The 23,788-nt window shown below is 48.1% G+C and overlaps 1 protein-coding gene across 1 annotated transcript in view; it reads right to left on the minus strand.

Annotated features, from left to right (window-relative positions):
• Positions 1-23,065, minus strand: part of LOC140731566 (Na(+)/citrate cotransporter-like) — an 81,923-nt gene extending 58,858 nt beyond the window's left edge. The window contains exons 1-5 of the mRNA XM_073053084.1: positions 22,882-23,065; positions 12,501-12,629; positions 6,222-6,358; positions 4,109-4,377; positions 2,507-2,693 (exon numbers count right to left, since the gene is read on the minus strand). Coding sequence (XP_072909185.1) covers positions 2,507-2,693; positions 4,109-4,377; positions 6,222-6,358; positions 12,501-12,629; positions 22,882-22,983 — 824 coding nt within the window. The 5' untranslated portion in view covers positions 22,984-23,065. The remainder of the gene's footprint in view (positions 1-2,506; positions 2,694-4,108; positions 4,378-6,221; positions 6,359-12,500; positions 12,630-22,881) is intronic.
• Between the last annotated feature and the right edge of the window lie 723 nt (positions 23,066-23,788).

Genomic DNA, 23,788 nt, shown 5'->3' on the forward strand with positions numbered 1-23,788 from the left:
TGATCAGTTCAGATCTGAGGTGAGTGAAGTTATCCCTACTGGTTCAGGAGCCTGATGGTTGAAGGGCTGAAGGGTAAACTGCTTGTTTGTACATAGACGGAATTGTACAGCAGGAAAACATGTCCATGTTGATTATGTTTCCCAGTTGAGCTAGTTCCACCTTCTGGCATTCGGCCCAAACTTCTTCAATCCATGTACTCACCCAGATGGGTTTGAAATGTGGCTGATGTACCTGCCTCACCCATCATTTACAGAGCCATAGAGAACTACAACACAGAAATAAGCCCTTCAGCCCATCTAGTCCGTGCCAAACGATTATTCTGCCTAATCACATTGACCTGCACCCGGACCATAGCCCTCCATACCCCTCCCATCCATGTACCCATCCAAACTTCTCATAAACATTGAAATCAAACTCACATCCACTGGCAACTCGTTCCTCACTCTCACCAGCCCCCTGAGTGAAGAAATTTCCCCTCAAGTTCCCCTCAAATATTTTACCTTTCGCCCATAACCTATGACCTCCAGTTCTAGTCTCACCCAACTTCAGTGGAAAAAGCCTGCTTGCATTTACCCCATCTGTACCCCTCATAATTTTGTATAACTCAATTAAAGCTCCCCTCATTGTCCTATGCTTCAGGAATAAAGTTATCCATATTCAATCTTTCCCTATAACCCAGCATCTCCAGTCCTGGCAACATCCTTGTAAATTTTCTCTGCACTCTCAACCTTACTTGCATCTTTCCTGTAGGTAGGCAACCAAACTCTACACAATACTCTAAATTAGGCCTCATTGAAGCCCATACAACTTCAACATAACATTTCAATCCCTGTACTCAATACTTTGACTTACAGCGGTCCCTCAACACCAGCTCCATAGCAAAGAAAGCCCAGCAGCATCTCTACTTGCTACGAAGGCTGAGGAAAGTCCATCTCACACCCCCCATCCTCATCACATTCTACAGGAGTTGTATTGAGAGCATCCTGAGCAGCTGCATCACTGCCTGGTTCAGAAATTGCACCATCTCGGATCACAAGACCCTGCAGCGGACAGTGAGGTCAGCTGAGAAGATCATCGGGGTCTCTTTTCCCACCATTATGGACATTTACACACTGCATCCGCAAAGCAAACAGCATTATGAAGGACCCCACACACCCCTCATACAAACTCTTCTCCCTCCCACCATCCGGGAAAAGGCTCCGAAGCATTCGGGCTCTCACGACCAGACTACGTAACAGTTTCTTCCCCCCAAGCTATCAGACTCCTCAATACCCAGAGCCTGGACTGTCACCTTACTGCCCTATTGTTTATTATTTATTGTAATGCCTGCACTGTTTTGTACACTTTATGCAGTCCAGGGTAGGTCTGTAGTCTAGTGTAGCTTTCTCTGTTTTTTTTAATTACGTAGTTCAGTCTAGTTTTCGTACTGTGTCATGTAACACCATGGTCCTGAAAAATGTTGTCTCATTTTTACTGTGCACTGTACCAGCAGTTATGGTCAAAATGACAATAAAAGTGACTTGATTTGACAATGTGCCAAAAGCTTTATTTATGACCCCATCTACCCACGAAGCCACATTCAACGATTATGGATCTATAATCCCAGATCCGTCTGTTCCTCAGTGCCCTCCCACTCCCTGTGTACGTCTACACCGGTCTGACCTCCACATTAGTCTGGAAGCCACAGCAGCTTCCTGAGGAGGTCGAAGCATGCAAGGTTTCTGACAACTTTATACATTTACCAGACAAAGGGCCTGAAGTATTGTTGAAGACCTCTACCACCCATCCCTCTATCTCTTTGACCCACTACCGCCAGGAAGGAGGTACAGGAGCATCAGGACTAGGACTGTCAGACTGGGTAACAGCTTCTTCCCCCAGGCTGTGAGACTAATGAATACCCTGCCACCACTGAGGTTTCATCACCAGGACAGTGAACTTGCCTGCGTTTAACCTGCGACCTGGAACTACAAGACAGCAGTGGAAACCACCGCACAATGTCCCGTCCTTAAATGCCCTATCAAAACGTATCCCTTGTCAAAGGAGCCACCTTGTTCGAGGAGAAGTTACTAAGCTAGAGAGTGCAGGAGCGATTTGCCAGGATGTTGCCTGGACTCGGGCACCAGAGTTACAAAGCGGGGTTGTGTACACTAGGATGCGAACACGAGGAAATCTGCAGGTGCTGGAAATTCAAGCAACACACTCAAAATGCTGGTGGAACACAGCAGGCCAGGCAGCATCTATAGGGAGAAGCGCTGTCGACATTTCGGGCCGAGACCCTTCGTCAGGACTAACTGAAAGAAGAGACAGTAAGAGATTTGATAGTGGGAGGGGGAGGGGGAGATCCAAAACTAGGAACTGGCTGAACCCTGATGAAGGTTCTCCTCTCCATAGATGCTGCCTGACCTGCTGAGTTCCTCGGGTGTTTTGTGTGTGTTGCTCAGACACTGTGGCTGGGAGTCGGGTACGCAGGGTGGCGGATCTTTGGATGGTCATAACAGGACTCACTCGTCAATCTGGCCCTTCATGATGAGGTTGGGGGTGGTCCCGGTGAGAGTGGCCGTGCCCCCGATACTGGCCGCGTAGCAGACAGACAGGTTCATTCCCTTCGACAGCTTCAGGTGCCTCTGCAACTTCGCTGCTGCTCCGCTGTCTTCCTCGGCCGTGTCCTCAGGCAGCGGGAGGTGTCCGTTGGCTGGATGGTGAACAACAAAGAGTTTTACGTTCAAAGCAAAGTCACTGATAAACTATACCTGAACAAAGTTCAAATTCAGTTCTCATTCAACCGGCTAAACAAACTGGTGTTCCTCCAGGCCAAGGTGCAGAACACAGAGCACACAGCACACGGGGAGGAGAGTCGGCCAGAGACCTCCTCGTCTGGAGGAGGCTGGAAGCTGTTGAGGCTTTCGTCCCAAGGATACGAGCATGTCCAGGTGTGCACTGGCTCTCAGGAGGCTTCTGGGACCTGAAGGCAGTGCAGAGTGTCCTGGACAGAGATGGTGGGGTTTTAATGTTCATCACCAATAGCCTGGCTTGGTCCAAACACGTGGCCAAGAAACCTCAATGAGCTCCAAACCTTCCTCAGGAGGCTAAAGAAGTTCTCAATGTCCCTGCCAGTGCACAATTGAAAGCATCCTATCTGGATGATCACGGCTTGGGAGGGCAACTGCTCTGCCTGTGACTGCATCTCAGAACGTCACGGAAACCAGCCTCCACGCCATCAACCCTGTCTGCACTTCTCACTGCCTCAGTAAAGCAGCTGGTGTAATCAAATACCCCCCCCCCCCCACCACCACCACCCTGGGACGTTCTCTCTTCTCCCCTCTCCCATTGGGCAGAAAGTTCAAAAGTCTGAAAGCACATCCCACTAACGAAGGGCCTGAACTGAGCTGCATTGTCCAGTGTCCAGTGTCCAGTGTCCTGTGCCCAGTGTCCAGTGTCCTGTGTCCTGTGTCCAGTGTCCAGTGTCCAGTGTCCGGTGTCCAGTGTCCTGTGTCCTGTGTCCAGTGTCCAGAGTCCTGTGTCCAGTGTCCTGTGTGATATCATCCCAGTGAACCTTCATCTGAAATTTGCCATCACCTCCACCACCGTGCAATGTGAGAGCAGATCTGTGACTGTCCTGAAGAGAAGGTTTCTACACAAGTTGAACAAAACTTTTTTGCTCCCTAGACACAAACAGCATCTTTCATTCTATGTTTCAAATAAAGCTAATCTTTAACCTTTATTATTAAAATGGAAGCATATGTGGGAGGGTGGGTTAAATTGATCTTCAAGTAGGTTAAAAGGTCGGTACAACATTATGGGCCGAAGGGCCTGTAGAGCGCTGTAATATTCTACGTTCTAAAAGACACCCACTGCCTCGGCTGACAAGAGCACCGACGTGGAACATGGGCTATTTAAAGGTTGGAGACATTGAAAAGCCACCCAGTTTTACAGGGTTAGATCTCCCCTGGGGAAAACACGGGGTAATGAAAAACCAGCCCAGCAAAAGGAGTTGGAGAACGGCATTGCTCTGTGGGCTAGTCTAGATTCAGTGGGCTGAACAGCCTCTTCCCATGTTGCCAGGATATACAGTTTGGTGTGGCAAATAAACTGCTCCTGTTTCCTTACGTTTCTCAGTGGTGTCCCTGTCTTTTTCCATGCCATCTATTGTCTGGAGTTTCTTGGAGTCCTTGGTGACAGAGTTGCCAGTTTCTGTCTCCTTAGCCGCCACCACCATCTGGTTCGTGTACACGTCTTCCAGCTCGATCTGCTCAGACTCGGCCATGTTGAGCTGGTCCAACACAGCCTGGGCGATGGGCACCATCATGGCGGTGGTCGCCGTGTTACTGATCCACATGGAGAGGAAGGCGGTCGTGCCCATGAACCCCATCATCAGCCTGCACCACAACATATGTTAGGGTCACCCTAGCACCTGTAACCCCGGTGGACCACCACCACCGCCACCCCCTCCATCACGTCAGCATTTCCTGAGCGCTTTGCTCGTCCCCTGGTTGGCAGGGATGAATAGAGGGCACTGTGGAACAGGAGGAGGAGAGGGGCATCAAGGCTGTGCCAACCACACCAACCAACCTCTTTCAAACCTTTTCAGCCTCTCTCGACCCTGCTCCTCCTTAAACGCTTCTCTGAGCCCCACTAAATGGCTCAGCATAATTATTGCTTTAATACCCCCTCCCCCTTGTGAAAAATTATGGATCACTCTGCTGGTTATAGAAATGTAGGTAGTTGTTGTTGAAAGGAGAATCTGAACGGAAGGGGAATGAACTGTCTGAGACTTTATCAGGACTGGAAAGGAGGGGAGGGGGGAGAACAAGCTGGCAGGTGGTAGGAGAGACCAGGTGAAGGGAGGTGGGTGGGCGGGGGAGGGAGGTGATAGGAGAGACCAGGTGAGGGGAGGTGGGTGGGCGGGGGAGGGAGGTGATAGGAGAGACCAGGTGAGGGGAGGTGGGTGGGTGGGGGAGGGAGGTGATAGGAGAGACCAGGTGAGGGGAGGTGGGTGGGCAGGGGAGGGAGGTGATAGGAGAGACCAGGTGAGGGGAGGTGGGTGGGCGGGGGAGGGAGGTGATAGGAGAGACCAGGTGAGGGGAGGTGGGTGGGCGGGGGAGGGAGGTGATAGGAGAGACCAGGTGAGGGGAGGTGGGTGGGCGGGGGAGGGAGGTGATAGGAGAGACCAGGTGAGGGGAGGTGGGTGGGCGGGGGAGGGAGGTGATAGGAGAGACCAGGTGAGGGGAGGTGGGTGGGCGGGGGAGGGAGGTGATAGGAGAGACCAGGTGAGGGGAGGTGGGTGGGCGGGGGAGGGAGGTGATAGGAGAGACCAGGTGAGGGGAGGTGGGTGGGCGGGGGAGGGAGGTGATAGGAGAGACCAGGTGAGGGGAGGTGGGTGGGCGGGGGGGAGGTGATAGGAGAGACCAGGTGAGGGGAGGTGGGTGGGCGGGGGGGAGGTGACTGGTGGAAAAGGTAAAGGGCTGAAGAAGGAGGAATCTGGTAGAAGAGCAGAGAGGACCATGGGAGTGGACCCAGAGGGAGGGGATGGGCAGGTGAGGAGAAGAGGAGGGGTGAGAGGGGAAGTGGAATGGGGATTGGAAGGACTTCCCTTCAGAATGGAGATGAGGAGGAATTTCTTTCGCCAGAGGATGGTGAATCTGTGGAATTCATTGCCACAGACGGCTGTGGAGGTTGTCACTGGGTACATTTAAAGTGGAGGCTGATAGGTTCTTTATTAATCAGGATGTCAAAGGTTACAGGGAGAAGGCAGGAAGATGGGGTTGAGAGAGGTAATAAATCAGTCGTGATCAAATGGCAGAGCAGACAAATGGGCTGAATGGCCTCATTCTCCTATGTCTATGGCCTCATGGACAAAGAGAGAAATAGGGAAGAGAGAAATCACTAATAGTTGGAGAAATGGATGTTCCTGCCACCAGGTTGGAGGCTATGCAGATGGAAAATGAGGTGTTGCTCCTCCAACCTCACTGAGGCAGTAGAGGAGGCCATGGAGTGAGATGTTAGAATGGGATTGGGAAGAGCACGTTGATACTTGTCCCAGAGAACCTGTGCTGGACGATGGGATCAGATTGGCTCTTTGAGTTCTTCCCAGACCAGGATTTGGAACCGCACCTACTGGATGATCAGCAATAAAACCACCAGGCAGCTCGGGGGGCTAAAGCAAACAGAGCTGACCAATGCCCACCTCGGGACAGTAAGCCAATAGATAATGGAGCCTTACAGGGACGGCCTGACTCCGACTATCAGTAGCACTCTGAGTGCGATGCGTTTGTGCAGATTCCAATACTCCACTGCGATGGCCACGACCAGACCTCCAACCAGCAACATGTTGGTGTCCTTCAGATACTGCTCACACACCTGGAACAAAGTACATGTCTTTAGATACTGGTTGAACTCCTAGAACACAGAAGACATTCCAGCTACTGCCTGAGCACCTGGAACACAGAGCACATTGTCGTAGAACATTCTGGATACTGCCTGAATAGCCAGAATACTAACGACACTGCACTAAGACTTTCCAGGAAACTGTCCGAACGCCTCTGTTGTATCTGCCTCCACCACCACCCTGGCAGAACATTCCAGTCGTCCGTCGCTCTGTGCAAGTGAAAACCTTTTCCTACACTCAATGTTTTAGGAACAGCTTCTTCCTATCAGCTGTCAGGTCTTGGAACAGTTCACAAGCCTGTGTTCATTACCTCGTAATTTCTCATTTGCACTCTATACTTAATTGTGTAACTGGTAATAACTTTTATGTATTGTGCTGTGCTGTGGCCCCCAAACAACAAATTTCATACTGTACATCAGTAACAATAAATGTGATTTTGATTTGACTGTTTAAGACATACCCTTCTAATAAACGGTCTCTGAACTGAAACACTGGCTCTGTTTTCCTCTCCGCAGATGCTGACTGACCTGTCGAATCTTCTCAGCAGTCTGTTGTTTTTATTTCAGATTTCTGTATTTTTTTCTGAATTGGAATCAGGTTTATCAACACTTACACACATCATGAAATTTGCTGTTTTGTGGCAGCAATACACTGCAATACATTAAAAATTACTATAAATTATGATAAAAATATATTTAAAAATAAGTAGTCAAAAAGACAGACAAAAAATAGTGAGGTAGAGTTCATGGGTTCATTGTTCATTCAGAAATCTGATGGTGGAGGTGAAGAAGCTGTTCCTGAATCATTGAGTGTGAGTCTTCAGGCTCCTGTACCCCCTCCCTGATGGTAGCAATGAGAAGAGGGGTCTTCAGGCTCCTGTACCTCCTCCCCGATGATAGCAATGAGAAGAGGGGTCTTCAGGCTCCTGTACCTCCTCCCCGATGATAGCAATGAGAAGAGGGGTCTTCAGGCTCCTGTACCTCCTCCCCGATGATAGCAATGAGAAGAGGGGTCTTCAGGCTCCTGTACCTCCTCCCCGATGATAGCAATGAGAAGAGGGCATCTCCTGGGTGACGGGCATCCTTAATGATGGATGCTGCATCGTTGTTTGAAGATGTTGTTGATACTGGGGGGGGCTGGTACCCTTGGTAGAGCGGGCTGAGTTTACAACTTTCTGCAGCTTTATAGACAATAGACAATAGGTGCAGGAGTAGGCTATTCAGCCCTCCTAGCCAGCACCGCCATTCACTGTGATCATGGCTGATCATACACAATCAGTACCCCGTTCCTGCCCTCTCCCCATATCCCTTGACCCCACTATCTATAAGAGCTCTATCTAACTCTCTCTTGAATGCATCCAGAGACTTGGCCTCCACTGCCTTCTGGGACAGAGCATTCCACATATCCACCACTCTCTGGGTGAAAAAGTTTTTCCGCATCTCAGTTCTAAATGGCCTACCCCTTATTCTTAAACTGTGGCCTCGAGTTCTGGACTCACCCATCAGCGGGAACATGCTTCCTGCCTCCAGTGTGTCCAATCCCTTAATAATCTTATATGTCTCAATCAGATCCCCTCTCATCCTTCTAAATTCCAGTGTATCATTGTAAATTCCATGCTTTCTCCGATCCTGTGCAGTGGCCCCTCCACACCAGATGGTGTTGTAGCCAGTTAGAACGCTCTCCACGGGTACATCGGTAGAAATTTGCCAGAGCCTTTGGTGACAGACCAAGTCACCTCAAATTCCTAACAATGTACAGCCAGTGGTGTGCTTTCTTCATGATTGTATCAGGGTGTTGGGCCAGGATAGATCTGCAGACATGTTAAACTTTTGTTTTAGTAACTGTATTGGTGTGTGCATCTGTGTGTGTGTGTGTGCGTGGCGTGTGAGATGAGGAAGAACTGCTTTTCCCAGACAGTGGTGAATCTGTGGATTCTCTGCCCAATGAAGCAGTGGAGGCTACCTCAGTAAACATACTTAAGACAAGGTTGGAAAAATTTTTGATAGTAGTGGAAGTTAGGGTTATGGGGAAAAGGAGATGAGTCCACAGCCAAATCAGCCATGATCTTATTGAATGGCGGAACAGGTTCAAAGGGCCAGATGGCCTATTCATGCTCTTATGTTCTTATGTCTTTGACTTGGTAAAAGGAGAAGAGTTGTCTCCTTTGTAGCACTTCGGAAATGGAGAAGAGTTCTCTCCTGTGTTGGGCTTGGTGAATGGAGAGGAGTTGTCTCCTGTGTTGGGCTTGATCAATAGAGAAGATTTCTCTCCTATGTTGGGCTTGGGAAACATAGGAGATTTGTCTGCTGTGTTGGGTTTGGGATATAGAGAAGAGTTGTCTCCTGTGCTGGGCTTGGTGAATGGAGAAGAGTTGTCCCTTGTGCTGGGCTTGGGAAATAGGGAAGAGTTGTCTACTGTGTTGGGTTTGGGAAATAGAGAAGAGTTGTCTCCTGTCTTGGGCTTAGGAAAGTGAGAAGTGTTGACTCCTTTATTTGGCTTGGGAAATAGAGAAGAATTCTCTCCTGTTGTTGGGCTTTGTGAATAGAGAAGAGTTGTCTCCTGTGTTGGTCTTGGGAAATCGAGAAGAGTTGTATCCTCTGTTGAGCTTGGGAAATAGAGAAGAGTTGTCTCCTGTGTTGGTCTTGATGAATAGAGAAGATTTCTCTCCTGTGTTGGGCTTGGGAAACGTAGGGGAGTTGTCTGCTGTGTTGGTTTTGGGAAATAGAGAAGAGTTCTCTGCTGTGTTGGTCTTGATCAATAGAGAACAGGTCTCTCCTGGGTTGGGCTTGGTGAATGGAGCATATTGTCTCCTGTGTTGGGCTTGGGAATTCGAGGAGTTGTCTCCTGCATTGGGCTTGGGGAAATGATGAAGAGTTGTCCCCTCTGTTGGGCTTGGGAAATAGAGAGGAGTTATATCTTGTATTGGGCTTGATGAATAGAGAAGAGTTGTCTCTTGTGTTGGGCTTGGGAAACAGGAAAGAGTTGTCTCTTCTGGGCTTGGGAAATGGATGAGAGTTGTGTCCTGCGTTGGGTTGGGAAATAGAGAAGAGTTGTATCCTGTGTTAGGCTTGTGGAAATGGAGAAGAGTTCTCTCCTGTCCTTGGCATGTCAAATAGAGAAGAGTTGTCTCCTGTGTTGGGCTTAGGAAATAGACCACATTGTCTGCTGTTTTGTGCTTTGGAAATAGAGGAGAGTTGTCTCCTGTGTTGGTCCTGATCAACAGAGAAGATTTCTCTCCTGTGTTGGGCTTGGGAAACGTAGGAGAGTTGCCTGCTGTGTTGGGTTTGGGAAATAGAGAAGGGTTCTCTGCTGTGCTGGGCTTGGGAAATGGGGAAGAGTTGTCTCCTGTGTTGGGTTTGGGAAATAGAGAAGAGTTCTCTCCTGACTTGGGTTTGCTCAATAGAGAAGTGTCGTCTCCTGTGTTGGTCTTGATCAATAGAGAAGAATTCTCTCCTGTGTTGGGCTTGGTGAGTGGAGAAGTGTTGTCTTCTGTGTTGGCCTTGGGAAATTGAGAAGAGTTGACTCCTGGATTGGGCTTGGGAAATAGGGAGGAGTTGTACCCTGTGTTATGCTTGAGGAAATAGAGAAGTGTTGTCTCCTGTGTTAGGCTTGGGAAATAGAGAAAAGGTGTCTCCTGTGTTGGGCTTGGGAAATTTAGAAACATTGACTCCTGTACTGGGCTTGGGAAATAGAGAAGAATTCTCTCCTGTGTTGGGCTTTGTGAATTGAGACGAGTTGTCTCCTGTGTTAGGCTTGGGAAAAAGGGAAGAGTTGTCTCCTGGATTGGGCTTGGGAAATAGGGAGGAGCTGTCTGCTATGTTGGTCTTGATCAATAAAGAAGAGTTCTCTCCTGTGTTGAGATTGGTGAATGGAGAAGTGTTGTCTTCTGTGTTGGGCTTGGGAAATAGAGAAAAGGTGTCTCCTGTGTTGGGCTTGGGAAATTTAGAAACGTTGACTCCTGTACTGGGCTTGGGAAATAGAGAAGAATTCTCTCCTGTGTTGGGCTTTGTGAATTGAGACGAGTTGTCTCCTGTGTTAGGCTTGGGAAAAAGGGAAGAGTTGTCTCCTGGATTGGGCTTGGGAAATAGGGAGGAGCTGTCTGCTATGTTGGTCTTGATCAATAAAGAAGAGTTCTCTCCTGTGTTGAGATCGGTGAATGGAGAAGTGTTGTCTTCTGTGTTGGGCTTGGGAAATAGAGAAGTGTTGTCACCTGTGTTGGGCTTGGGAGATTCAGAAGAGTTGTCTCTTGTGTTGGGCTTCGGAAATAGGGAAGAGTTGTCTCCTATGTTGGTCTTCATCAATAGAGAAGATTTCTCTCCTGTGTTGGGCTTGGGAAACATAGGAGAGTTGTCTCCTGTGTTGGGCATGGGAAATAGAGAAGAGTTGTCTCCCGTGTTGGTCTTCGAAAATGGAGTACAGTTGTCCCCTATGTTGGGATTGGGAAATGAAGAAGAGTTGTCTCTAGTGTTGGGCTTGGGAAACAGAGAAGGGTTGTCTCCTGTGTTGGCTTGAGAAATAAGGAAGTGTTGTGCAAATTCTTAGGGTCACAGGGGATGGAAACAGACCCATCAGCCCAACTCATTCATCCCCACTTGGATATCTACCTAAGCTACCTCTATTTTCCTGTCTTTGACCCACTTTACTCTCTAAACCTTCCTTATCCACGTACCTGTCTTGTAAATATAATTGCACCTTCCCCACGACTTCCTCTGGCAGCTTGTCACATACATGCATCACCTTCTGTGTTTAAAAACTGGCCATTCAGGTCCCCTTTAAACCTCTCCCCTCCCACCTGAAAGTGATGCACTTTCATTTAGACCCCCCCTTCCCCTGTGTTGTACAGTGGTGTTGCAATCAGCACATTATTTTACAGTGCCAGCCAGCGATCAGTTCCTGCCGTTGCTGCATGACCGTGTAAGTTTCCTCTGCGTGCTCCAGTCTCTCCCCACATTCTAACGAAGAACAGTTAAGGTTAGTGAGTCGAGCACATGCTATGTTGGCACCAGAAGCATGGTGGCTCTTGCGGGCTGCCAAGAACAATGTTCACTAAGTCGACCTAACGCATTGCACCGAACGATTTGATGTATGTGGCCAAATAAAGCTGGTCTTAAAAAGACTGTCCATCTACCTTAATGTCAAAGTTCAAAGTACCTTAACGTCACCCTATACAACCCTGAGATTTGGTTTCTTGTGGTCATACTCAATAAACCCATAGAATGAGCATGACAGAATCAATGAAAGACCGCACTAACTCGAGCATTCTACCAGAGTGCAGAAGACAACGAACTGTGCAACCATCAGCCTCTTGAGGAAATAACAGAGGGGATAACTTCACTTGCCAGCACTGAAGTCCCCAGAAACAATGGACTCATTTTCAAGGACTTTGTCTCGTGTTCTTGATATTTATTATTATTATTATTTCTTTTTGTGTCTAGTTTCTCATTAGTTGCACTGTATTTCTTTTTTGTACTGTGAAAGCCGTTGGGCCACTTCCTGTCCGACTGCTGTGAGGTTCATCCGTCAAACTGGCTTCACTTGCTCCAGCTTGTCCTTATTTCCAATGCCCAGTTCATCTTCTGGAATATTCCATTTCTTACCACCGCCCTTGCGCTCTAGGGCGGGAGTGAATAACAGCTGACTGCTGGGTAGTGAAGGTGTGGAAAGGAGGGTTGGCAGCCGTGTTGTTGCTCCCTCTCACCGTCCGGTTTCAGGACTGACTGTCTGCCACCCAGCCCACTGCATAGCTCTCCTTGCCGCTGTTCATTTTGATACCCCCACACCGCCGTTACCCCGGCAACACCGTCAGCCCCTTCTGCTTTTATAAACCTCTAGAAGGTCACCCCCGAGCCTCCTTCAGCTGTGTCAGCCTATCCAGCCTCTCCCGAAAATGCAATCCCTGGAGCTCCAGCAAGCCCCCCAATACCTTCTGGAGCAGCCCTCGGGAATTTTCCAGCTTGAGTTAGTGAGGAGGCTTCGTCTGCAAACGTCATCCTGCTCAGTCTGGTGACCACTGCCCGCCTGCCCCCCGCTGAGTAAAGCTGAGCCACAAATGCCAACAAATTCCGCGACACATGCCGGCGATAATAAAACTCGATTCTGATCCTGACAACCTACCATTGAGGATTCCATGATTCCAAACATCGGGAAGAAGAGGACAGGGATCAAGGCGGTGACAGCGAGCGGCAGTGCCTCTGTGCACCAGTACAAAGCCATGATCAGGATTGTGAATCCGCATCGGGCTTCCTAAACAACAAGAGGGGAGTAATTCAGTAACACTTCATTCCAAAGGTGTCTGTAGATCTGAACTCTTCCTCAGTGAGATATCCCCCACAACCTTTACATGGAGCATCAGCATAGAATATAGACCATGGGGTGCGCCACAGTGGCATCGTGGTCAGGGGCAGGGGGTTCCCAGAGTTCAATTCAGACACCATCTGTAAGGAGTTTATATGTACTCCTCATGACCCGTGACCGTGTGGGTTTCCTAGGAGTGCTCCGGTTTCCTCCGACAGTCCAAAGACGTACCGGTTAGTAAGTTATTTGGACATTGTAAATTGTCCGGCGATTAGGCAAGGGTTAAACAGGTGGGTTGCTGGGCGGTGTGACATGAAAGGCCTGTAGGGCCTACTCTGTGCTGTATCTCTTTTTTTATTAATTTTCTACATAGAAGAATACAGAGTAAAATAAGATGTGTATCATTAAGTCAAAGAAAAGGATTATATATTATCAAATACATTATATTTGAATCACACTTGGAATCTCATTACCCTATATTCATGTAAATTAAATCATAATATTGAAATGTGATGATTTTATTGCAAAAAAAATCTAATCCCACTACCAAGACCAAAGCTATTTGGTAAAGAAAGAAAAAAGGGAAAAAATCCTTATCATATTGTGAAATATGTTATTAGCCAACATCTGTACTTTAAGAGCAAATCAAATGTTTTGAAAATAGTTCAAAAATGGTCCCCACAATGTTTGAAAGTCTTGACTAGATTCGGAAATTGAACAACGGATTTTCTCTAAATTTAAGCACGACATAATATCACGTAACCATTCAGCATGAGTAGGTGGAATGAAAACCTTCCATTTAAGCAAGAGCACCCACCTAGCTATAAGAGAAATAAAAGCCAAAATGTACAAATCAGATGTCTCCAAATTAATTTTTTCCTCCAACAATACCAAATAAGGCAGTCAAAGGGTTAGGCTTAAAATTTACTTTGAAAAGTACAGAGAAAGTTTGGAACACTTCCTTCCAGTACTTTTCAAGACTCGGACATGTCTAAAACATATGAACTAGTGAAGCTTCTCCATTGTTACATCTATCACAATAGGAAGGTATATCCGAATAGAAACGAGATAGCTTATCCTTGGTCATGTGAGCCCTATGAACCACTTTAAATTATAGGAGGGAGTGGTGGGCACATAATGATTTAAAAATTTAACCAATTTAAAAATTCCATTCCAAGTTTCCTCAGAAATTGAAATCTGTAAATCTTTTTCCCAAAGATTTTTAATTTTGTATAAAGGCACATTTCTCATTCCCAGCAACATGCCATAAATATTGGCTATTGAACCATTATGAAAAGGTTTCAAATTAGAAATTACATCTAATAAATTCTTATTGGGACTTTTAGGAAATATATATAACTGAGATCGCAAAAAGTCTCTAATTTGTAGATAGCAAGAAAACTGGGTTTTTGGTAAGCTATATTTAGCTGACAACAGCTCAAATAAAAAGAAACTTCCTCCAACAAACAAATCCTGTGAGCATTTAATAGCCAATCTATCCCATTCCTTAAAAACTAGATCGATCATAGAGGGTTTAAAAAAATAATTAGAAAAATGGGACTTGAAAGAGAAAATCTCAATAAACCAAAGTATTTTCTAAATTGTACCCAGATCCTCAAAATATGTTTAAGTACCAAATTGTCAGATAGTTTAGTTAAAGATAAAGGAAGTGAGGATCCAAGAAGATAAATGTTAGAAAATTTATTAACAGAATTAGCTTCTAAAGAAACTCATACCAGACAGTCCTCGCGGTTAATATAGTATGACCAAAATAGTAAGATTTCATATATTGACTGCCCAGTAATAAAACCTAAAATTTGGTAAAGCTAAACCTCCATTCTTTTCAGCTTTTTGAAGATGAACTTCATTTAGTCAAGAATGTTTGATTTTCAATATATAAGAAGATAGAATAGAATCAAGAGAATCAAAAAAGAATTTAGGAATAAAAATGGGTAAGGCCTGAAAAAGGTATATAAATTTAGGTAAGATATTCATTTTAATAGAATTAATTTGGCCAATCAGCGATAACGAGAGGGGCGACCAAGTGCTGTATCTCTAAATTAAAAATAAAAGATAAATAAGGATGAAAATAAATAATATTAAAAATAAATGAAGTACTGACAGAATTCTTTACAGTGTGGAGGTACAGCAAGAACATCCATACATCTCTCAAAGCTAAAAAGTTTCCTGATGAAGGGTCTTGGCCCGAAACATTGGCTACTCTGTTCTCACGGATGCTGCCTGGCCTGCTGAGTTCTTCCAGCTTTGTGTACATATTCTATCTCTCAAAGCTGCCTTGCAATTTGACAGGGAGGTTAAGAAGTCATAGAGTGTGTTGGCCTTCATTGGTCAGGAGACTGAGTACAAGAACTATGAGGTAACGTTGCAGCTCCATAAAACCCCAGTAAGATCATATTTGGAATATTGTGTTCAGTTCTGGTTGCCTCATTGTAGGAAGGATGTGAAAACTTTAGAGAGGGTGCAGAGGAGATTGACCAGGATGCTGCCTGGATTAGAGAGGGTGCAGAGGAGATTGACCAGGATGCTGCCTGGATTAGAGAGGGTGCAGAGGAGATTGACCAGGATGCTGCCTGGATTAGAGAGGGTGCAGAGGAGATTGACCAGGATGCTGCCTGGATTAGAGAGGGTGCAGAGGAGATTGACCAGGATGCTGCCTGGATTAGAGAGGGTGCAGTGGAGATTGACCAGGATGCTGCCTGGATTAGAGAGGGTGAAGAGGGGATTTACTAGGATGCTGCCTGGATTAGAGAGGGTGCAGAGGAGATTGACCAGGATGCTGCCTGGATTAGGGAGGGTGCAGAGGAGATTGACCAGGATGCTGCCTGGATTAGAGAGGGTGCAGAGGAGATTGACCAGGATGCTGCCTGGATTAGAGAGGGTGCAGAGGAGATTGACCAGCATGCTGCCTGGATTAGAGAGGGTGCAGAGGAGATTGACCAGGATGCTGCCTGGGTTAGAGAGGGTGCAGTGGAGATTGACCAGGATGCTGCCTGGATTAGAGAGGGTGAAGAGGGGATTTACTAGGATGCTGCCTGGATTAGAGAGGGTGCAGAGGAGATTGACCAGGATGCTGCCTGGATTAGGGAGGGTGCAGAGGAGATTGACCAGGATGCTGCCTGGATTAGAGAGGGTGCAGTGGAGATTGACCAGGATGCTGCCTGGATTAGAGAGGGTGCAGTGGAGATTTACCAGGATGCTGCCTGGATTAGAGAGGGTGCAGTGGAGATTGACCAGGATGCTGCCTGGATTAGAGAGGGTGCAGAGGGGATTTACCAGGATGCTGCCTGGATTAGAGAGGGTGCAGAGGAGATAGATAGATAGATAGATACTTTATTCATCCCCATGGGGAAATTCAACTTTTTTTCCAATGTCCCATACACTTGTTGTAGCAGAACTAATTACATACAATACTTAACTCAGTAAAAAAAAATATGATATGCATCTAAATCACCATCTCAAAAAGCATTAATAATAGCTTTTAAAAAGTTCTTAAGTCCTGGCGGTAGAATTGTAAAGCCTAATGGCATTGGGGAGTATTGACCTCTTCATCCTGTCTGAGGAGCATTGCATCGATAGTAACCTGTCGCTGAAACTGCTTCTCTGTCTCTGGATGGTGCTATGTAGAGGATGTTCAGAGTTATCCATAATTGACCGTAGCCTACTCAGCACCCTTCGCTCAGCTACTGATGTTAAAGTCTCCAGTACTTTGCCCACGACAGAGCCCGCCTTCCTTACCAGCTTATTAAGACGTGAGGCGTCCCTCTTCTTAATGCTTCCTCCACAACACGCCACCACAAAGAAGAGGGCGCTCTCCACAACTGACCTATAGAACATCTTCAGCATCTCACTACAGACATTGAATGACGCCAACCTTCTTAGGAAGATTGACCAGGATGCTGCCTGGATTAGAGAGGGTGCAGTGGAGATTGACCAGGATGCTGCCTGGATTAGAGAGGGTGCAGTGGAGATTGACCAGGATGCTGCCTGGATTAGAGAGGGTGCAGTGGAGATTGACCAGGATGCTGACTGGATTAGAGAGGGTGCAGAGGAGATTTACCAGGATGCTGCCTGGATTAGAGAGGGTGCAGAGGAGATTGACCAGGATGCTGCCTGGATTAGAGAGGGTGCAGAGGAGATTGACCAGGATGCTGCCTGGATTAGGGAGGGTGCAGAGGAGATTGACCAGGATGCTGCCTGGATTAGAGAGGGTGCAGAGGAGATCGTCCAAGATGCTGCCTGGATTAGAGAGGGTGCAGAGGAGATTGACCAGGATGCTGCCTGGATTAGAGAGGGTGCAGAGGAGATTGACCAGGATGCTGCCTGGATTAGAGAGCATGCTTTATGAGTATCTAGGGCTTTTCTCTTTGGAGTGAAGGAGGATGAGAGGTGAATTGATAGTGTATGAGATGATAAGAGGCATAGAGTCATAGTGAAGTACAGACAGAAATAGGCCCATCTATCCATGCTGAAAGCACTTAAGATGCCTGCTCCCCTCAACCTGCACTGGACCATCGCCCTCCATACCCCTACCATCCATGTACCTATCCAAACTTCTGCTAAACATTGAAACTGAGCTTGTAGGGACTAGTGGGGCTGGCAACTCATTCCACATTCTCACAGCCCCCTCAGTGAAGAAGTTTCCCCTCATATTCCCTTAAACATTTCACCTTTCACCCTTAACCCATGACCTCTGGTTGTAGTCCCACCTGACAGTGGAAAAAACCTGCTTGGATTTATCCTATCTATACCCACCCCCCCATAATTGTGTATACCTCTATCAAATCTCCTCTTAATCTTCTACATTCCAAGCAATGAAGTCCTAACCTATTCAATCTTTCCTTAAACCTCAGGTCCTCCAGACCCAGCAACATCCTTCTAAATGTTCTCTGTACTCTTTCAGCCTTGTTTCCACGTTTCTTGTAGGGAGGTGGCCTAAACTGCATACAATTCTCCAAATTAGACCTCACCAATGTCTTGTACAACTTTAACACAGCATTCCATCTCCTGTACTCAATACTTTGATTTATGGCCAATGTACCAAAACCTTTCTTTACGATCCCCCTCTCTAACTGTGATGCCACTTTCAATGAATTTTGAACCTGTATTCCCAGATCTCTTTGTTCTGCCATATTCCTCAGTGCCCGACCGTTCACAGTGTAAAACCTATCCTGGTTGGTCCTACTGAATTGCTATACCACACTTGTCTGCATTAAATTCCATCTGCCATTTTTCCAGCTGGTCCAGACCCCACTGCAGGCCATGACAGCTTTCCTCGCTGTCCAGTACACCCCAATCTTAGTGTCATCGCAAATTTGCTGATCCAGTTAACCACATTATCATCCATATCATTGGCGCGTAGCCTAGTGGGCAAGGCATCAGTCTAGTGACCTGAAGGTCACTGGTTCGAGCCTCAGCTGAGGCAACATGTTTGTGTCCTTGAGCAAGGCGCTTAACAACACATTTCTCTGCGACGTCACCGGTGCCAAGCCGCTTGGGTCCTAGTGCCCTTCCCTTGGACAACATCGGTGGCGTGGAGAGGGGAAGGCCTGCAGCTTGGGCAACTGCCGGTCTCCCATACAACCCTGCCCAGGCCTGTGCCCTGGAAACTCCAGGCGCAGATCCATGGTCTCTCAAGACCGACGGATGCCACCACATCCATATCGTTGATATCGATGACAAACAACAACAGACCCAGCACTGATCCCTGCGGCACTCCACTGGTCACAGGCCTCCAGTCAGAGAGGCAACCCTCTGTCACAACTCTCTGGGCTTCCCCCACAAAGCCAATGTCTAATCCAGTTTACTACCTCATCTTGAATGCTGAGCAACTGAACCTTCTTGACCAACCTCCCATGTGGGACCTTATCGAATGCCTTGCTAAAGTCCGCATAGACAACATCCACTGCCTTGCCTTCATCAGCTTTCCTGGTAACTTCCTTGAAAAACTCTGTAAGATTGGTTAGACATGACCTGCCACACATGAAACCATGGTGACTATCCTTAATCAGTCCATGTCTATCTAAACACTGGTATATCTGGTCCCTTAGAATACTTCCCAATAACTTTCCCTCAGCTGATGTCCGATTCAGTGGCGTATAACTTCCTGGTTTAGATCATTCCTGTCCATAGGTTGCCCAGACAACCAGAGACTTTTCCCCAAGGCAGCAATGGCTAACACAAGGGGGCTTAAGGTGATTGGAGGAAAGAACAAAGGGGATGAGAGATAGGACTTTTTACACAGAGACTGGTGGCTGCCAGGCAGATTCTTTAGGGGTGTTTAAGAGATTTGTAATGAGTCTCATAGGTGAAAGGACAATGAAGGTCTATGATAAAGCAGGGAAGGGTTAGATTGATCTTGAAGTAGGTGAAAAGGTCAGCACCACACTGTGGGCTGAAGGCCTGTACTGTGTTCCACTGTTCTACGCTCTGTACAATGCAGCACAGTAATAGGTGCTTCACACTGTGATATCGCGCCCAAGTAATTCAATGAGTAATTAAGCACTAATTAAACTGCCACAACATCCATCCCTCCTTTCTCTGCATATCTATCTGTGTCTGACTATGTGCCTTCTGAATGCCGCTATCCAATTTACCTCTACCCCCCCCCCCCCCCCCCCCACACAGGCAGCCACCACTCTCTGGGTAAAAGACTTGCAACACACATCTCCTTTGAAAGACACCCGCTCACCTCTGGTAATTGTATCTATCCGGTTCTTTACTGAAAGCTCCCATTGTCCATCACGCTTTGTGGCCCCACCCATACAAACTGAACACAGGAGAATAACCCCTTTCCAACAACTCACAGCTGCCAACTTTACCTTCTCTGCTTTAAGGATCCCAGTTCCTTCTGTCATCCCACAGAATGGAAATTCCTTAACCCCAGCAATCCTCCCATAGACCCTGTGTCTACCAAGTTCAAAGCTGAAGTAAATTTAATATCAATGTGTGTGCATAGTTGTCACCATATACTTCCCTGAGATTCGTCTCCCAGTGGGGATACACAGTAAATCCAAGAAACACAATAGGATCAATGATAGATCGTGTCGATTTGTACCAATGTACAAAAGACACAATCTGTGCAAAAACAGTGATAAATAAATAGAGAGAGAGAGAAGTGTCCTTCAACGTGAGTCCATAGGTTGTGGGAACATTTCAATGATGGGGCAATTGAAGTTATCTCCTGGTTCAAGAGCCTGATGGTTGAGGGGTAATGACTGTTCCTGGACCTGGTGGGTGAGTCCTGTGGCTCCTCTACTTTCTTGATGATAGGAGCGAGAAGACAGCACGGCCTGGATGGTGGGGGTCCCTAATGATGGACGCTGCTTTCCCGCGACAGCGCTCCATGTAGATTAGCTCAATGATGGGGAGGACTTTACCCAAGATGGGCAGTGCTGTGCCCACTGGTTTTTGTCTGATCCCAGTGGTATGTGATAGAACAGTATAGAGAGAGCTTCACTCTGAGTTTGATCCTAGGAGTGTCTGATAGAACAGCGTAGAGGGAGTTTCACTCTATTTGACCCTACGTGTCTGACGGGACAGTACAGAGAGAGTTTTACTCCGTGTATGACCCTACGGGTATCTGATGGGACAGTGTGGAGGGAGTTTCACTCTGTATCTGACTCTAGGAGTGTCTGATGGGACAGTGTGGAGGGAGTTTCACTCTGTATCTGACTCTAGGAGTGTCTGATAGGACAGTGTGGAGGGAGTTTCACTCTGCCTCACTCCAGAAATATGTGATAGGATGGGGTGGATGGAGCTTCACTCAATGTCTGACTCCAGGAGTGTGTGATGGGACAGTGAAATAAAGGGAGATTCACTCTGTGTCTGACCCATACAGTTGTGACCCAGGGCTCAATGTATCACCTTGGACTCACAGGTTTGTTATCAGTGAGTGCTGTTTTGCAGGACACAGTGAAAGGAATTTACACTTTGTTAATTAAGGAGCCTTCTATTGATTGCAAAAATTTATCAGTCAGTCAAAGTGCAAAATACCTGGAACCTGTGACCTCAGTAACTTCTCAATAACAAAAACTTTGCTGTTCTGCCAGCAGTAAAATATTTTTCCAGAGTTGACTAACCGAGTGGGTCGGATCTGATAGTTCAGATTCCAGGACTCCGTGTCACCTGGACGTAGAGGTGAGGAATGTGGGCGTTTCTTTATACTAAACCTCACTTCTTCCAGGAACTGCATCTCCCAGTCAACATCATCCCGTCACACACTCCTACGGTCAGGGTAACATCACACCCTCCCGGAGTCAGACACAGAGTGAAACTCCCTCCACACTGTCCCATCACACTCTCCCGGAGTCAGACACGGAGAGAATCTCCCTCCACACCGTCCCATCACACACTCCCGGGGTCAGACACAGAGTGAAACTCCCTCCACACTGTCCCATCACACTCTCCCGGAGTCAGACATGGAATGAAACTCCCTCCACACTATCCCATCACACACTCCTAGTGTCAGACACAGAGTGAATCTCCCTCCACACCGTCCATCACAGACTCCTGGGGTCAGACACAGAGTGAATCTCCCTCCACACCGTCCCATCACACCCTCCCAGAGTCAGACACGGAGTGAAACTCCCTCCACACCGTCCCATCACACACTCCCGGGGTCAGACACAGAGTGAATCTCCCTCCACACCGTCCCATCACAGACTCCTGGGGTCAGACACAGAGTGAATCTCCCTCCACACCGTCCCGTCACACACTCCCAGGGTCAGACACAGAGTGAATCTCCCTCCACACCGTCCAATCACACCCTCCCGGAGTCAGACACAGAGTGAAACTCCCTCCACACCGTCCCATCACACACTCCCGGGGTCAGACACAGAGTGAAACTCCCTCCACACTGTCCCATCACACTCTTCCGGAGTCAGACACGGAGAGAATCTCCCTCCACACCGTCCCATCACACACTCCCGGGGTCAGACACAGAGTGAAACTCCCTCCACACTGTCCCATCACACTCTCCCGGAGTCAGACATGGAATGAAACTCCCTCCACACTATCCCATCACACACTCCTAGTGTCAGACACAGAGTGAATCTCCCTCCACACCGTCCATCACAGACTCCTGGGGTCAGACACAGAGTGAATCTCCCTCCACACCGTCCCATCACACCCTCCCAGAGTCAGACACAGAGTGAATCTCCCTCCACACCGTCCCGTCACACACTCCCGGGGTCAGACACAGAGTGAATCTCCCTCCACACCGTCCCATCACACCCTCCCGGAGTCAGACACGGAGTGAAACTCCCTCCACACCATCCCATCACACCCTCCCGGAGTCAGACACGGAGTGAAACTCCCTCCACACCGTCCCATCACACCCTCCCGGAGTCAGACACAGAGTGAATCTCCCTCCACACCGTCCCATCACACACTCCAGGGGTCAGACACAGAGTGAATCTCCCTCCACACCGTCCCATCACACCCTCCCGGAGTCAGACACGGAGTGAAACTCCCTCCACACAGTCCCATCACACCCTCCCGGAGTCAGACACGGAGTGAAACTCCCTCCACACTGTCCCATCACACCGTCCCGGAGTCAGACACGGAGTGAAACTCCCTCCACACCGTCCCATCACACACTCCCGGGGTCAGACACAGAGTGAAACTCCCTCCACACTGTCCCATCACACACTCCCGGGGTCAGACACAGAGTGAATCTCCCTCCACTCCGTCCCATCACACACTCCCGGGGTCAGACACAGAGTGAAGCTCCCTCCTCACCGTCCCATCACACACTCCCGGGGTCAGACACAGAGTGAATCTCCCTCCACACCGTCCCATCACACACTCCCGGGGTCAGACACAGAGTGAATCTCCCTCCACACCGTCCCATCACACACTCCCGGGGTCAGACACAGAGTGAAACTCCCTCCACACCGTCCCATCACACACTCCTGGGGTCAGACACAGAGTGAAACTCCCTCCACACTGTCCCATCACACACTCCTGGGGTCAGACACAGAGTCGAGCCGACCCTCTGTCTTCCCTCAGTCACAAACTGCACTCTCCGATAACAGTAAGCAGTGTAATCGAAGTTGTGACTGGCTCGGGTTCGGAGTTAGTAAGCGGATCGCCAAGCCCAGTAGCCCGCAACGCAATTCTGCCTGAGTTCGGAGCTTCAGCCAGTGCGTCCTGTGGCTGGTCTCCGCGTCGGTCTGCTTACCGGGGTGGGAATAACCAGGGGTAACGGCAGTAACAACAGGAGCGACAGGACAATGATCAGCTCGTTCTTGAAAGCCCAGAGCGTTTTCCAGTGAGTATCCATTCTGGCCTCGAGTGAGAGGGAGAGAGAAAGTGAGAGAGGGAGTGAGGGAGAGAGTGAGAGAGAGAGTTTGGACTCGCGAACAGCGGGGACTTGTATATAAAAGAAAAACAATTAAAGATTAACTCGCCTCTTTGATTGACAGGAGATGTTAACCCAGCAAGGGTGATATGATAGGAGGGGCGGTGTCTCATCCGCACACTGGCTTCGGATAAAGAGCTACGGGACTGTTGGGTTCGGACGCGGGGTTCCTGCAGCGGCTGCGGATACGATTGTGTGTGTGTGAGAGTGTGTAAGTGTGTGTGTGTGTGTGTGTGTGTGTGTGTGTGTGTGAGAGAGTGTGTAAGTGTGTGTGTGAGAGTGTGTAAGTGTGTGTGTGTGTGTGTGTGTGTGTGTGTGTGTGTGTCGGGGGCGCGCTGACGGATCTTGTTCACCAGCTGGAGGTTTCTCTCTTCAAAGGCTGGGTTGGGATTGGGTTGTGATTGGGATTGTTGAGATTGGGGCTGGGTTTGGTTGTAGTTGGGGTTAGGTTTGGGACTGGGGATAGGGCTGGGATTCTGGAATTGAGGTTGTGGTTGGGAATGGAGTTAGCGGTGAGGTTGGGAATAGGGGTAGGGTTGGGATTGGGTCTGGGGGTTAGAGTTGAGATTGTGATTGGGATTGAGGTTGTGGTTGGGAATGGAGTTAGCGGTGAGGTTGGGAATAGGGGTAGGGTTGGGATTGGGTCTGGGGATTAGAGTTGAGATTGTGATTGGGATTGAGGCTGAGGTTGGGAAAGAGGTTGTGTTTGCAAATGGGGTTAGGGTCG

The sequence above is a fragment of the Hemitrygon akajei genome, chromosome 8, assembly GCF_048418815.1.
Source record: "Hemitrygon akajei chromosome 8, sHemAka1.3, whole genome shotgun sequence".
In the NCBI taxonomy this organism is placed as follows: Eukaryota; Metazoa; Chordata; class Chondrichthyes; order Myliobatiformes; family Dasyatidae; genus Hemitrygon; species Hemitrygon akajei.